Source organism: Hydractinia symbiolongicarpus, chromosome 8 (assembly GCF_029227915.1).
Source record: "Hydractinia symbiolongicarpus strain clone_291-10 chromosome 8, HSymV2.1, whole genome shotgun sequence".
Lineage (NCBI taxonomy): Eukaryota > Metazoa > Cnidaria > Hydrozoa > Anthoathecata > Hydractiniidae > Hydractinia > Hydractinia symbiolongicarpus.
Genome location: NC_079882.1, coordinates 2,264,537 through 2,280,237, shown reverse-complemented (window position 1 = coordinate 2,280,237; position 15,701 = coordinate 2,264,537). Strand labels below are relative to the sequence as shown.

Sequence of the window (15,701 nt, the reverse complement as noted above, 5' to 3'; positions counted from 1 at the left end):
TTCATTTCATATGTTTCGAACATTACTCTAGTCTGACTGGTTTTGTGTCTTTTTTATTTCATTTCATATGTTTCGAACATTACTCCAATCTGACTTTTTTTGTGTCTTTTTTTATTTCATTTCGTATGTTTCGAACATTACTCCAGTCTGACTGGTTTTGTGTCTTTTTTTATTTCATTTCGTATGTTTCGAACATTACTCCAATCTGACTGATTTTGTGTTTTTTTTTATTTCATTTCATATGTTTCGAACATTACTCTAGTCTGACTGGTTTTGTGTCTTTTTTTATTTCATTTCGTATGTTTCGAACATTACTCCAATCTGACTTTTTTTGTGTCTTTTTTTATTTCATTTCGTATGTTTCGAACATTACTCCAGTCTGACTGATTTTGTGTCTTTTTTTATTTCATTTCGTATGTTTCGAACATTACTCCAATCTGACTGATTTTGTGTCTTTTTTTATTTCATTTCGCATATTTCAAACATTACTCCAGTCTAACTGGTTTTGTGTCTTTTTTTATTTCATTTCGTATGTTTCGAACATTACTCCAGTCTGACTGGTTTTGTGTCTTTTTTTATTTCATTTCGTATGTTTCGAACATTACTCCAATCTGACTGATTTTGTGTCTTTTTTTATTTCATTTCGTATGTTTCGAACATTACTCCAATCTGACTGATTTTGTGTCTTTTTTTATTTCATTTCATATGTTTCGAACATTACTCCAATCTGACTTTTTTTGTGTCTTTTTTTATTTCATTTCGTATGTTTCGAACATTACTCTAGTCTGACTGGTTTTGTGTCTTTTTTATTTCATTTCGTATGTTTCGAACATTACTCCAATCTGACTGATTTTGTGTCTTTTTTTATTTCATTTCATATGTTTCGAACATTACTCTAGTCTGACTGGTTTTGTGTCTTTTTTTATTTCATTTCATATGTTTCGAACATTACTCCAGTCTGACTGGTTTTGTGTCTTTTTTTATTTCATTTCGTATGTTTCGAACATTACTCCAGTCTGACTGGTTTTGTGTCTTTTTTTATTTCATTTCGTATGTTTCGAACATTACTCCAATCTGACTGATTTTGTGTCTTTTTTTATTTCATTTCGTATGTTTCGAACATTACTCCAATCTGACTGATTTTGTGTCTTTTTTTATTTCATTTCGTATGTTTCGAACATTACTCCAATCTGACTGATTTTGTGTCTTTTTTTATTTCATTTCGTATGTTTCGAACATTACTCCAGTCTGACTGGTTTTGTGTCTTTTTTTATTTCATTTCGTATGTTTCGAACATTACTCCAATCTGACTGATTTTGTGTCTTTTTTTATTTCATTTCATATGTTTCGAACATTACTCCAGTCTGACTGGTTTTGTGTCTTTTTTATTTCATTTCGTATGTTTCGAACATTACTCCAATCTGACTGATTTTGTGTCTTTTTTTATTTCATTTCATATGTTTCGAACATTACTCCAATCTGACTTTTTTTGTGTCTTTTTTTATTTCATTTCGTATGTTTCGAACATTACTCCAATCTGACTTTTTTTGTGTCTTTTTTTATTTCATTTCGTATGTTTCGAACATTACTCCAGTCTGACTGATTTTGTGTCTTTTTTTATTTCATTTCGTATGTTTCGAACATTACTCCAATCTGACTGATTTTGTGTCTTTTTTTATTTCATTTCGCATATTTCAAACATTACTCCAGTCTAACTGGTTTTGTGTCTTTTTTTATTTCATTTCGTATGTTTCGAACATTACTCCAGTCTGACTGGTTTTGTGTCTTTTTTTATTTCATTTCGTATGTTTCGAACATTACTCCAATCTGACTGATTTTGTGTCTTTTTTTATTTCATTTCGTATGTTTCGAACATTACTCCAATCTGACTGATTTTGTGTCTTTTTTTATTTCATTTCATATGTTTCGAACATTACTCCAATCTGACTTTTTTTGTGTCTTTTTTTATTTCATTTCATATGTTTCGAACATTACTCTAGTCTGACTGGTTTTGTGTCTTTTTTATTTCATTTCGTATGTTTCGAACATTACTCCAATCTGACTGATTTTGTGTCTTTTTTTATTTCATTTCATATGTTTCGAACATTACTCTAGTCTGACTGGTTTTGTGTCTTTTTTTATTTCATTTCATATGTTTCGAACATTACTCCAGTCTGACTGATTTTGTGTCTTTTTTTATTTCATTTCGTATGTTTCGAACATTACTCCAATCTGACTGATTTTGTGTCTTTTTTTATTTCATTTCGCATATTTCAAACATTACTCCAGTCTAACTGGTTTTGTGTCTTTTTTTATTTCATTTCGTATGTTTCGAACATTACTCCAGTCTGACTGGTTTTGTGTCTTTTTTTATTTCATTTCATATGTTTCGAACATTACTCTAGTCTGACTGGTTTTGTGTCTTTTTTTATTTCATTTCGTATGTTTCGAACATTACTCCAATCTGACTTTTTTTGTGTCTTTTTTTATTTCATTTCGTATGTTTCGAACATTACTCCAGTCTGACTGATTTTGTGTCTTTTTTTATTTCATTTCGTATGTTTCGAACATTACTCCAATCTGACTGATTTTGTGTCTTTTTTTATTTCATTTCGCATATTTCAAACATTACTCCAGTCTAACTGGTTTTGTGTCTTTTTTTATTTCATTTCGTATGTTTCGAACATTACTCCAGTCTGACTGGTTTTGTGTCTTTTTTTATTTCATTTCGTATGTTTCGAACATTACTCCAATCTGACTGATTTTGTGTCTTTTTTTATTTCATTTCGTATGTTTCGAACATTACTCCAATCTGACTGATTTTGTGTCTTTTTTTATTTCATTTCATATGTTTCGAACATTACTCCAATCTGACTTTTGTTGTGTCTTTTTTTATTTCATTTCGTATGTTTCGAACATTACTCTAGTCTGACTGGTTTTGTGTCTTTTTTATTTCATTTCGTATGTTTCGAACATTACTCCAATCTGACTGATTTTGTGTCTTTTTTTATTTCATTTCATATGTTTCGAACATTACTCTAGTCTGACTGGTTTTGTGTCTTTTTTTATTTCATTTCATATGTTTCGAACATTACTCCAGTCTGACTGGTTTTGTGTCTTTTTTTATTTCATTTCGTATGTTTCGAACATTACTCCAGTCTGACTGGTTTTGTGTCTTTTTTTATTTCATTTCGTATGTTTCGAACATTACTCCAATCTGACTGATTTTGTGTCTTTTTTTATTTCATTTCGTATGTTTCGAACATTACTCCAATCTGACTGATTTTGTGTCTTTTTTTATTTCATTTCGTATGTTTCGAACATTACTCCAATCTGACTGATTTTGTGTCTTTTTTTATTTCATTTCGTATGTTTCGAACATTACTCCAGTCTGACTGGTTTTGTGTCTTTTTTTATTTCATTTCGTATGTTTCGAACATTACTCCAATCTGACTGATTTTGTGTCTTTTTTTATTTCATTTCATATGTTTCGAACATTACTCCAGTCTGACTGGTTTTGTGTCTTTTTTATTTCATTTCGTATGTTTCGAACATTACTCCAATCTGACTGATTTTGTGTCTTTTTTTATTTCATTTCATATGTTTCGAACATTACTCCAATCTGACTTTTTTTGTGTCTTTTTTTATTTCATTTCGTATGTTTCGAACATTACTCCAGTCTGACTGATTTTGTGTCTTTTTTTATTTCATTTCGTATGTTTCGAACATTACTCCAATCTGACTGATTTTGTGTCTTTTTTTATTTCATTTCGCATATTTCAAACATTACTCCAGTCTAACTGGTTTTGTGTCTTTTTTTATTTCATTTCGTATGTTTCGAACATTACTCCAGTCTGACTGGTTTTGTGTCTTTTTTTATTTCATTTCATATGTTTCAAACATTACTCCAGTCTGACTGATTTTGTGTCTTTTTTTATTTCATTTCATATGTTTCGAACATTACTCTAGTCTGACTGGTTTTGTGTCTTTTTTTATTTCATTTCGTATGTTTCGAACATTACTCCAATCTGACTAATTTTGTGTCTTTTTTTATTTCATTTCATATGTTTCGAACATTACTCCAGTCTGACTGGTTTTGTGTCTTTTTTATTTCATTTCATATGTTTCGAACATTACTCCAATCTGACTTTTTTTGTGTCTTTCTTTATTTCATTTCGTATGTTTCGAACATTACTCCAGTCTGACTGGTTTTGTGTCTTTTTTTATTTCATTTCGTATGTTTCGAACATTACTCCAATCTGACTGATTTTGTGTTTTTTTTTATTTCATTTCGTATGTTTCGAACATTACTCCAATCTGACTGATTTTGTGTCTTTTTTTATTTCATTTCATATGTTTCGAACATTACTCCAATCTGACTTTTTTTGTGTCTTTTTTTATTTCATTTCGTATGTTTCGAACATTACTCCAGTCTGACTGATTTTGTGTCTTTTTTTATTTCATTTCGTATGTTTCGAACATTACTCCAATCTGACTGATTTTGTGTCTTTTTTTATTTCATTTCGCATATTTCAAACATTACTCCAGTCTAACTGGTTTTGTGTCTTTTTTATTTCATTTCATATGTTTCGAACATTACTCCAATCTGACTTTTTTTGTGTCTTTTTTTATTTCATTTCGTATGTTTCGAACATTACTCCAGTCTGACTGGTTTTGTGTCTTTTTTTATTTCATTTCGTATGTTTCGAACATTACTCCAATCTGACTGATTTTGTGTCTTTTTTTATTTCATTTCGTATGTTTCGAACATTACTCCAATCTGACTGATTTTGTGTCTTTTTTTATTTCATTTCATATGTTTCGAACATTACTCCAATCTGACTTTTTTTGTGTCTTTTTTTATTTCATTTCGTATGTTTCGAACATTACTCCAGTCTGACTGATTTTGTGTCTTTTTTTATTTCATTTCGTATGTTTCGAACATTACTCCAATCTGACTAATTTTGTGTCTTTTTTTATTTCATTTCATATGTTTCGAACATTACTCCAGTCTGACTGGTTTTGTGTCTTTTTTATTTCATTTCATATGTTTCGAACATTACTCCAATCTGACTTTTTTTGTGTCTTTTTTTATTTCATTTCGTATGTTTCGAACATTACTCCAGTCTGACTGGTTTTGTGTCTTTTTTTATTTCATTTCATATGTTTCGAACATTACTCCAGTCTGACTGGTTTTGTGTCTTTTTTTATTTCATTTCGTATGTTTCGAACATTACTCCAATCTGACTGATTTTGTGTCTTTTTTTATTTCATTTCATATGTTTCGAACATTACTCTAGTCTGACTGGTTTTGTGTCTTTTTTATTTCATTTCGTATGTTTCGAACATTACTCCAGTCTGACTGGTTTTGTGTCTTTTTTTATTTCATTTCGTATGTTTCGAACATTACTCCAGTCTGACTGGTTTTGTGTCTTTTTTTATTTCATTTCATATGTTTCGAACATTACTCCAGTCTGACTGGTTTTGTGTCTTTTTTTATTTCATTTCGTATGTTTCGAACATTACTCCAATCTGACTGATTTTGTGTCTTTTTTTATTTCATTTCATATGTTTCGAACATTACTCTAGTCTGACTGGTTTTGTGTCTTTTTTATTTCATTTCGTATGTTTCGAACATTACTCCAATCTGACTGATTTTGTGTCTTTTTTTATTTCATTTCATATGTTTCGAACATTACTCTAGTCTGACTGGTTTTGTGTCTTTTTTATTTCATTTCGTATGTTTCGAACATTACTCCAGTCTGACTGGTTTTGTGTCTTTTTTATTTCATTTCATATGTTTCGAACATTACTCTAGTCTGACTGGTTTTGTGTCTTTTTTATTTCATTTCGTATGTTTCGAACATTACTCCAGTCTGACTGATTTTGTGTCTTTTTTTATTTCATTTCGTATGTTTCGAACATTACTCCAGTCTGACTGGTTTGTGTGTTTTTTTATTTCATTTCGTATGTTTCGAACATTACTCCAGTCTGACTGGTTTTGTGTCTTTTTTTATTTCATTTCATATGTTTCGAACATTACTCCAATCTGACTTTTTTTGTGTCTTTTTTTATTTCATTTCGTATATTTCAAACATTACTCCAGTCTGACTGGTTTTGTGTCTTTTTTATTTCATTTCGTATGTTTCGAACATTACTCCAGTCTGACTGGTTTTGTGTCTTTTTTTATTTCATTTCGTATGTTTGAACATTACCCCATTCTGACTGGTTTTTGTCTCATGGGGATTTTTTCGAAACGGCCTGCATATTTTGACAAAGAGAAATTTCTCTTTGTCAAAATGTTCAGGTCTTTAAGTCAGGGTGAATTCACACTGATTCAAAGACCTTAATCTTTAAAACTTGTTTTACATTATGTTTTGGTATTTTATATTGGTCAATATTTCACTTCTATTATATATGAAGCTTTTCCGTTATTATTGCTAGCATGCTGCAACCTTACCTGTCAACTGCTGTTTCATCCAATTTTTTCTGCAAGGAATTGATCACGTTTTTAACTTGAGCTCTTTTTTCTATTTTTTTCCAATTAGTAGGAGAGAAAAAACTATATTAGTATTGTTTTTTGTTTCTTGCATTATTTCTGCTCCATTTTTTGTTTGTATTTATAAATCGCTGGATGTTTTTTTGAAATATATTATACTGAAGTATTTTTATGTCAAAATGATTTTTAAATAGTATTTACATTTTTTCAAATCCCTCGTCCATTGGAAGAAGTACACACGATTTTTGTTTGCATTTTACATTTGGTGTGGAATGTAGGTTGTTTTTGAATACTCCGCTACGAGTGATGTTCAATTGCTCATTTTCGTCAATAAAATTTAAAAGATCTGTTGGGGTGTTGTTCAAATCTGAAATTTCGTTTAAGCTTAAATAACACCTTCGTTGTTGTTAAAGGACTAATTACGTATAGCAAGAGGTGAAACGAGTTCGGTATTTGATGAAATCAAATAAACAGCGTGGATCATGAAATGCATAATTACTCATTATTTTGATAATAAATTATATCAGAATAAATCAAGGTTTTTTAGCGCTTTTTAATTCCCGCTATTATTCAGAAGCATTGTGCCATTATGAAACTTGAAGTTACGTCATTTATGTTCAACTTGATTGGCTTAAATTCTAATGTCCACGTGAGCAAAGCGTGTACAACAACAACCTTGGGAAGGCGCTTGTTTAAGAAAAAATATAATGTATAGAAACAACAAAATGAACTTTCGCAACATTTCCACGAACCCTTTACTGCTGAGAAATAGTTAGTAGAGTTATTTAGCAGAGAATATTTTGGAAACTGAGGAAATGTAAAAAAGTCAGCCGAAGCCCAGTAAATCCCAAAGAAATGCTATAATTCAATTGGCTTAAAATAGTGGGTTTTTTATGATTTTTGTGCATTTTATTATTTATGGGGACGAGGTTGGATCTTTAATCTTACTTACACTGAACCGCAACTTAAGAATGAAGTATAGCTAGCGAATATGGCTTGAAAGCCTAAAGGTACTTTTTGCTATATTACTCCTAGAAGACAGACCCGAAGTTAAAAGGTGAACGTGCATACTAAAAATTAGGCATCTATGGTCACACTTTCAATAAAAAAAGCGCGCTAATAGCATTTCCCTGGCGCAAAATATAGGGTCAAAGAACGAAGTTTTAAGGTAGGCGATAAGGCCTTGGACATGCCTTAGCTCACATGACAAGGTGGTCGCGTTATATTTTGCATCACCAAGGGTCTGTGTTGATTTAAACAAGACAGAAACAATTTGTTAAGGACGTCCAATTGGTCCTCCGGTGATGCGAATGCGTAAACCAGGTTAGGGAATTTTTGAATGTCTGTTTGAAAACTATTTTTGTCAAAGTTCTTATGATTTCGGACGTACTTATATCTTTGCTCCAAACTCGGCTTGTCGATGCTTTAAACAATGGAAGATGCGTCATGGTCACTCATCTCGGTACATAGAAGTTAATCTTTATCGTGAATTTTGTCAAGGTAAGTCGCAACATGACCAGTAAGTTTCTTACCTTTTCTCGCTGGCTTAGAAATATGCTGTTTTAAACAAAGTCTTCATAAATATTTGTCTCATTCTCGATCAGATCGATATTGGTACCTCCTGTCAGGATAATCGGTCCTTGTCACGTAGTAGAAACGTATGATGATGAAGAATCAGATTATTGGATCCAGATTTGTTTATGCACAGCAAGAGCTTGGTTGATAAAAGACGACAAAAAGGAAATAATTCTTCTTGATTTTCACGTGGAGCCATAAATGTTTAATTGTTGTGTCTTTTTTCACGATGATAGGCAGTATATTATTTTTCACAATTATGTAAGCAAGTTATAATTATTTTCTCTAAAGCAAAAAATTTCATGCATATAACGAGGCGATATTCCGTTAAAAAATTTATATAATTCTTTCATAAGATTTCTAAAGTTAATAACGTGGATGGAACTACTATTTGATAAACTAAGAAGACCCTCAAAACTAGATATGCTATCATTATTAATTATGCGTAGACAACGTTCATGTGTACGATTGATACGATTATTAGCTACGCATCCACAAAACATCCATACCAAAGGACAATAGGAGAACTAAGAAAAAATAAAGGTATTAAAAAGAAGTTTCCTCTTTCTTGGAGAAATATACGAAGAAATTCTCTGAAGAACGTTAAGCTTCCTACTGGCTTTAGAACAAATGTTTCTAATGTGTGCGGCAAATTTTAGTTTTATATCAATCGTAATATCGAGCAATTCAACTGTAAAATTGTCGATACTTCCCAACGTAATATATTGATATTTATTTAAATTTACGAAAAGAAAGTTCTCATTAAACCAATTATGTAATATAGATATAAATCTGTGAGTAAAATTGATTTAACTTTATCTAGGGTATTGCCGCAAGCATATAAAGTATCATCGTCAGCAAATCACGAACTTGTGAAAGTGAGAGGAACTAAAATAAATCATTGATAGATATAATAAATAATGGAGGACCTAGAAAAGATCCTTGAGGAACTCTAACAAGAAGAGGACGCCAAGTACTAACAACAGAGTTTATTCTGGTTCGTTGAAAACGGTTGCTAAGATAAGAATAAATGGAATGCAAAGCACTTTTAGCAAAACCATAGGCATGAAGCTTCGCAATAAGTAGGCTATGATTAATCGTATCAAAGGCCTTTAAAAGGTCCATTAGAACTGCCCCAACAACACCCTTACTATTCGAAATAACTAGACAAAATCTGGTAAAGCGCTCGACTTACCGCACACTATCGTATGGTTTAAATAGTCTTGCTAATCGTACAGGAATTTTATGGTTATCTGTCCCATCTTCTGTCAAAAAATCTCCTTCGCTTCGCAGTTTTCGTCGTTCCATACGGTCTTGGAAGGGTACTGATTGCTCATGCAAAATATGTAACCCAGTGCTAAGATTTTGTTGAGCATTATTTGTTTTGTTTTTTAGTCGATTTAAATTAGTTTTTTTTAACTACTGTACAATTGACTTTAAAAAAGAAAATAAATAAATAAAAATTAAAGAGATATTGGGGTTTACAGATTTTCTAATGGCTTCATCAACCCGTCTTTTAGTACAAATAAACAGTATGTCGTAAACCCATTTAAGCGCACACGTGTTTTAGGTGTAATGTATTTCACACAGTATAACTTTCCCACAACTTTACCTGAAAGAAAATACAGTTGTTATCGCTTCATATAACAAAAACAATCGGTGCAATAAAAATACATGAAATAGCTCTTAACTTGTCTAAAGTTTTCGTGATTTTGTATCAGAATTATTGATTAATAATTTTGTTGTATAGCTATAGTCAAACTGCATTTGGCTACTTTTACTGTATTACCTGGTATATAGCCAAAGAGTGAGCAAGATAGTCACAACATAAAAATAAATAACATTATACCAAACTGAATAAAATTTCAAAAGTATATGAATAAATAATGCTATATATAAGGATAGCTATAGCTAGCTTAAGCTGGCTTCAACAGGATACTGCCTACGTTTGTAGCTATAATCTGAAAATTGGTTTGTTAAAAATATATTCATCTCAACATGTGAAAACATACAAGAAGTAATTATTCCTGTAGATACAAAGTATATAGAAAAGAAAAAGATGAAATAGAGACCTACAAACCTGACACCATCACTTCTAAACCAATATGGCCATCATAGCATGTTTTCGTTTTTTCGGGTTCTGCTGTGATTGCTGTATGCAACCAAAACAAGGTCGTTAAAAATCGGGTTGTGCGGGAATATAAGCAATTTATAAGCATCATCAAATACAGAAACTTAAGCAGCGTTGAGTGTTAGTCAAAACTTTGTGTTGCTTTTCAATAACAGTAGCTAAAGATGAACAAGTAAGCAACCTGTGAATGTAAAAATGAGAAAACTAAGCAAGCACAGACAAAATTTTGTGTTACTTATAAAATGTTTGTGTAAATCAAAGAGCTTATGACAAAATATAAGTCTTTTTGTTAGACAACTTCTTTCTCATGGCTCTTTTTATGTATTACAGCCGTCCCGTCAGAATATCATAAGGTCTATAAGAGACTTGGGCACGAGGTTGTTTGTTATAGTTATACATCGACAGTGATAAAGTTTTATGTTGCCTACTTTGTATACTTCTTCGTTTGCTGACCATTTTTCTTCTTCTGAACGCCATGCACTATTGTTTCTACTAAAAGAGAACACCAAATTTTGAAATATGAACAAGTATAAAACCATTGACAAGCGTTGAGTAATTAAGATATAGTTTTTCGCTTGTTTTTTTAAAAAAAATCGTATTCACAAGCGTATCCACATTGCCTCTCACAAAGTAACAAGATTAAGCCTATTACTATAGATATTCAGAGTAAAGATGGAATATGTCTGTCGTTTGTATTTTGCTAACGTCAGCAATGCCAATCGAAACAAAAAGTTTTTTTTAAGAAATTTTTATACCTGTTGCTTTCATCCTATAGATTTTGAAACGCGCTGAATAAGAAAATGTATAGAGTCGTGTTTTTTTGACAAACAGTTATAAAGATATTGGTGTTAAAAGGTTTTTTGATGACGTCATCAACCGGTTTATTTTTAAACGTATTCGGGGACACAAGTTTGAGAAACTTTAATTACCTAATTTGGTCTCAGATTGTCCCTAGTTACCCACACAGTGAAAAATGACTGATGTCACCACCCCGTTTCCAAGGTGTTTAGCCTCAAAGTTATAGATGCATTGTAATGGATTTAATAAATTAAATTTAAACTTATTATTGTTATTGACGTCGTGACGCCAACTTTGTTGATAAACATTGAAGACAACGTCAAAAATGGCCGTAGTCATGCTAGCTCGGATTCTTTGATATTCAGTAAACTTGCCAGTTTCGTGAAACATTTTTAAATTATTGAATTGTAATTTTCAGTTTTTCACTCCGTTTCACGTTTATGTTGAACTCAAAGCACAAAAGTGGATGACGTCTTCCGATAGCTACAGTCTTTTGATTACATTAATTTTTTTTAGAACTCTGCTCTAGTAAACAATGAATAGTAAAGGGGGATTTTCACGAAGCGAATTGAACGGCGAATTCGATAACGAATTCGCTTTTTAATTTTCACGACAAAATAAATTAGGCGCCAAAGTCATTGTTTACATTAGTTATCCGCGTTCTGATTGATCAATAACTAGTAGCGAAACCTTTAGCCGCGAAAAAGTAGGAACTGTTTCTACTTTTCAGCGAAGGGGATTGCGTAAATTCACCTGTTATTATGCGTGACAACAATAGCCTGGCCTTAATGCTATTAGAAATTTTTTAAGCACGGCAAAAGCATCAAATGGTCAATACTCTGCCCCCTACAGGCTACGAAATCGCTACTTTTGCACGCGCGTAAGCCAGCTGTGCCACACATTCAGGTAAAGCGTTTTACTACAGCCATATAGTGTGTAGAAAATCAAGTGAAGCGGACACAATTTTATGGTGTTTCCGGTGTAATATGCTATTCAAAAAATAACTTTCCACAACTTAGGTAAAATAAAAACACAGATTACAATTCATTGTTACCCCGTCATAGCGAAAGCAGCTGGCCAACCTTCTTTATTTTTCAGGGAATGTTCCCGGTAAAAGTTCACAAAAATGTTAAGCTGAGCGCTTAGTATAGGTAAATAATGTGTGCTTTTTTCTGTAAAAAACGTTATCACAACTGCGGCTGAACAGAAACACAGGAAACAGCCTGTTGTTAACACCACACTAAGCGCTTATTACAGGTAGACTGTGTCGCACATGAGTATAGGCGTAACACCATTTTTAAAAAAACTTTATCGAGACTAAAAAAAAATCAGGAAACCGCCTGTCGTTATCAAGTTCAGTTAAAAAAATATATACTCAGCAATTTTATTTTTCAGCATAAGCTTTCATAGCAGTAATAAAATTGGTAGCTGCCTAACTGCATTTAGCATAAGAATTAAGAATTGTGTTGCAGCCAAATTACTTTTAGGTACTTTCACCTTTTAGCCAGAGGTAGCTAAAACGAGCTACCTAGGTAGACCCAACTTTAATGAAATTAAATAATAATAATATACCAAATTGAAAAAAACATTAAAAGAATAGAAATAAAAATAAAGATAGTTATAGCTAGCTGCCTCAAAATCTACGTTTTTAACTAGCTAAACATTTAAAATTGATTTGTTTAAAATTTTAACATGGCTAGAAAACGAAAATTTTAACAGGTAAAACACATAGAAACTAAATAATCCTATAGGATACAAAGTACTCAGAAGAAAAAAAGGGATCGAAAGGAGGCGTAAAAACATCACAACATCACTTGCAAACCAAAAATAACCTTTGTAAGTTAAGCATGGGTCCTCCGTCGGCATGTTGAGGCCGCAAAGAACTTGGATTGGTTATTAGTGAAAATCAAACCTCGTGATTGGATAATAACGTGTGGACGGTAAAAACCAAGCTGTAAAGAACGAATCCTGCCGGGAATCCAAATTAAAGCAGCAGGGCCATGGGGATTTTCCGTATGCCTCGCTACTTACGACGCCATGTTGCGCAGAGACACACAGACGACAGCTATTATAACAAAGATTGAACAGCTTTCCGCTGTGTCTACGTCAACTTTTACTATTATCACAAGTTTGTAAATATATCAAAATTTTAAAAAATAATTCCAAATCTTGTGTCAGACATACCTTTCGTTTATGTTTAAGATAACATACGATGATAGCAATGAATGTCTTACCTTGCTGAACAAAGATCATGTGATCTGGTGCGAGCGTTAAAAATTAATAGCAACAGGCTGTAAACAATGAGAAAAAAAATATTTAATTAGCAGTTACACAAAAACAGGAATGCATCGCATTATTCACGTTATATGTATTCATACGGAAAATAATTTATGACTAACGAAGTTTAAGAAATAAATTTCCAGCTGTCTAAAATTTTGAAATGTCTTTTTATGTACCTAAATAGCTATTTCTACATTTGGCATCTTTTAGGGTGCTTCAGAAAGTTACCTGTTGTCAAAGAAGGTTCTGCTATATATATTTTATATAAAGCATATTTTATTGATAAGTGAATAATTTTATTCTCCTTATAAATAGAGCTAGTCTGCCTTGTGGTTCACACACCTGTGTCTACCAATTTGTTTTTTCTTAATGAGATTTTGTTGTTTTCGTTGGTAACACGCATTGTTTAATAATGACAGTTATGAAAATTCTCGAATCATTTTTTGCTTTGCTTTTATATAATCGCATCTTACAAACATTAGTGAACATTTAGTAAATGACTTGAAGCTTGGTATGATTTTTTATCATACTTTTTGACAATTTATCTGCTTTCGAAGACGCCCACAAATCGTTCCCTAGGTGCATGTCTCATGACTGAAATAATTTAAATAGGGTCTCAAAGAAATTGTGCTAAAATTGGACCAGACGCTTCATTATTCCTCCTCAAATTTTACCAAAAAAAAAGAAGTTAGAAAACGCAACAGCATTATTTTTTAAAGTAGGAATCAACAGCCCTAAAAGAAATGAGAAAAAATTGGTAATTATAAAAAAACTTCCTTTTACTAGAAACTTCCCAACCGTGGGCATTGATAATTATGATTGTAATTTACCGAAATATTTCACTTTGTTGTCTTATTTTAACGACGTAATTGGTTTCATGCGCTTTCTTTAATGCATTTATTTTGACTAATCTTACTTAATTTTTCGTTATTAATAATTAAAAAATCAACTTCTTTCCCAGTCGTTTTTATCATATAGCGGAAGATTATTACCACGGTGTTGCTGTGTTAACAAAAGAATCAGCATTAAAAAGAATGAGCAATAACTCACTTCTTACATTTGTAAAGCTAATTATTGGATTAAACATTGCTTTGCAATTAGTAATTATAATTGTTGAACGTTGGGCTTTAAAAAGCAACCATGGTCGCGGAAAGTTTATTATCTTGTTAAAGAGTAAAAGAACAGTAATGGTGAGACGAGTTGATGTGTTAATTTTTATTAAAAGTTTGTAGGAATTCTTGTAGTTTATTCGTGTCTATCTATCTCTAGGATTTCAAGTGTTTACTTTTGTTGTGTCTGTTCGTTGCTGCTGCGCAATGTTACCACAAAAAAGCTGATGATGAGTTGGATGAGTTCGCTGATGATGTAGAGAACGAAGATGAAATCGAATTGCAGGACAAGGATGACGAAGCTATGTATAAACTAAAGCAAGATCCTGCATGGGGAAGAAGAAGAAGGAGAAGAAGATCGTGCAGTCGACGCCGAAGATGTAAGTTTTTACGGGATCAAACCTTTCTTTTAATTCCGTTAAAATGAAACATTTATTTGTTTTTTTGGTTTGATTTCACAAATAGACTCCAGTTGCAGTGGTCGACATAATGGTTGTGGTTCTGACGCTACAAAGAACGTGCCAGCACCTTACAAAAGCGTTTTTAAACCGGCATGTAATAAACATGATGTTTGCTACAACTGTGTAAGTTGAAGTGTTGTTAAAGATAATTAAAACTTAAATATCTGTAATTGGTATATAATTAAATATAATTTTTTAGGGTAAATTAAGAGGATGGACTCAAAAAGAATGCGATGAAAGATTTAGAAAGGATATGTTAAAGATATGTTCATGCAAATACGACAAATGGTACCAAGCAGCTGGAAAGACACAATGCCAGGGTTACGCTTATACCTACTATGGTATCGTGCGTGCGGCTGGTAGCAATTTTTACCTGAAGAATTCTCATGATTACTGTTCGAACGACTGTGTTTTGAGAAGAGGTAGTGCTGAACTAGCCTTGTAATTTGTTTGTTTTCCTGGAATACAATGCTTTTATTTTTAATTTGTTTTGACTTTTTTCCTCAGATTGCAGTCTAAAGAGAAATATTTTGTTTGTCAAGCAGATATAAAAATGCTTGATTTTCTTGCACTTAGCCTTTACGAACAAATCTTACGGCTGATTTTACAGCAGAAGCATGTAGTTTAAAAAGTTATATGCTATTCTTCTCCTGCTACTTCAATAGAACTAGTCGTGGTCTATGGATAAATCCCGTTCGTAACACACTGCATTATTATTTTCATTAAATGTGTTCTATGATGTGACTTTTCAATGATTTTTTAAATTCCACATAGGATTTCTCCGTCCTCAAACTTAAAGACAATTAATTCCGATATGTATCAAAAGCAAATCTCAGCACAGGTTACGG

The 15,701-nt window shown here is 32.0% G+C and overlaps 1 protein-coding gene across 1 annotated transcript; it reads left to right on the top strand.

Moving 5' to 3' along the window:
• Positions 1-13,040: 13,040 nt before the first annotated feature.
• Positions 13,041-15,337, top strand: LOC130655502 (uncharacterized). Its single transcript, XM_057458268.1, has 6 exons — positions 13,041-13,131; positions 13,494-13,569; positions 14,245-14,473; positions 14,553-14,772; positions 14,858-14,976; positions 15,053-15,337. Exons 1-6 carry the CDS (start codon positions 13,041-13,043, stop codon positions 15,296-15,298), a joined length of 981 nt encoding a protein of 326 aa, XP_057314251.1. The 3' UTR covers positions 15,299-15,337.
• Positions 15,338-15,701: the final 364 nt, after the last annotated feature.

Excerpts from the sequence above, each read along its gene's own strand:
- LOC130655502 (XM_057458268.1), top strand. The coding sequence starts at position 13,041 with ATGTTGCGCAGAGACACACAGACGACAGCTATTATAACAAAGATTGAA. Across the intron at positions 13,570-14,244 it reads AAAGCATATTTTATTGATAA|TCGTTTTTATCATATAGCGG; the intron begins GTGAATAATTTT and ends CTTCTTTCCCAG. Across the intron at positions 14,773-14,857 it reads GTGCAGTCGACGCCGAAGAT|ACTCCAGTTGCAGTGGTCGA; the intron begins GTAAGTTTTTAC and ends TTTCACAAATAG.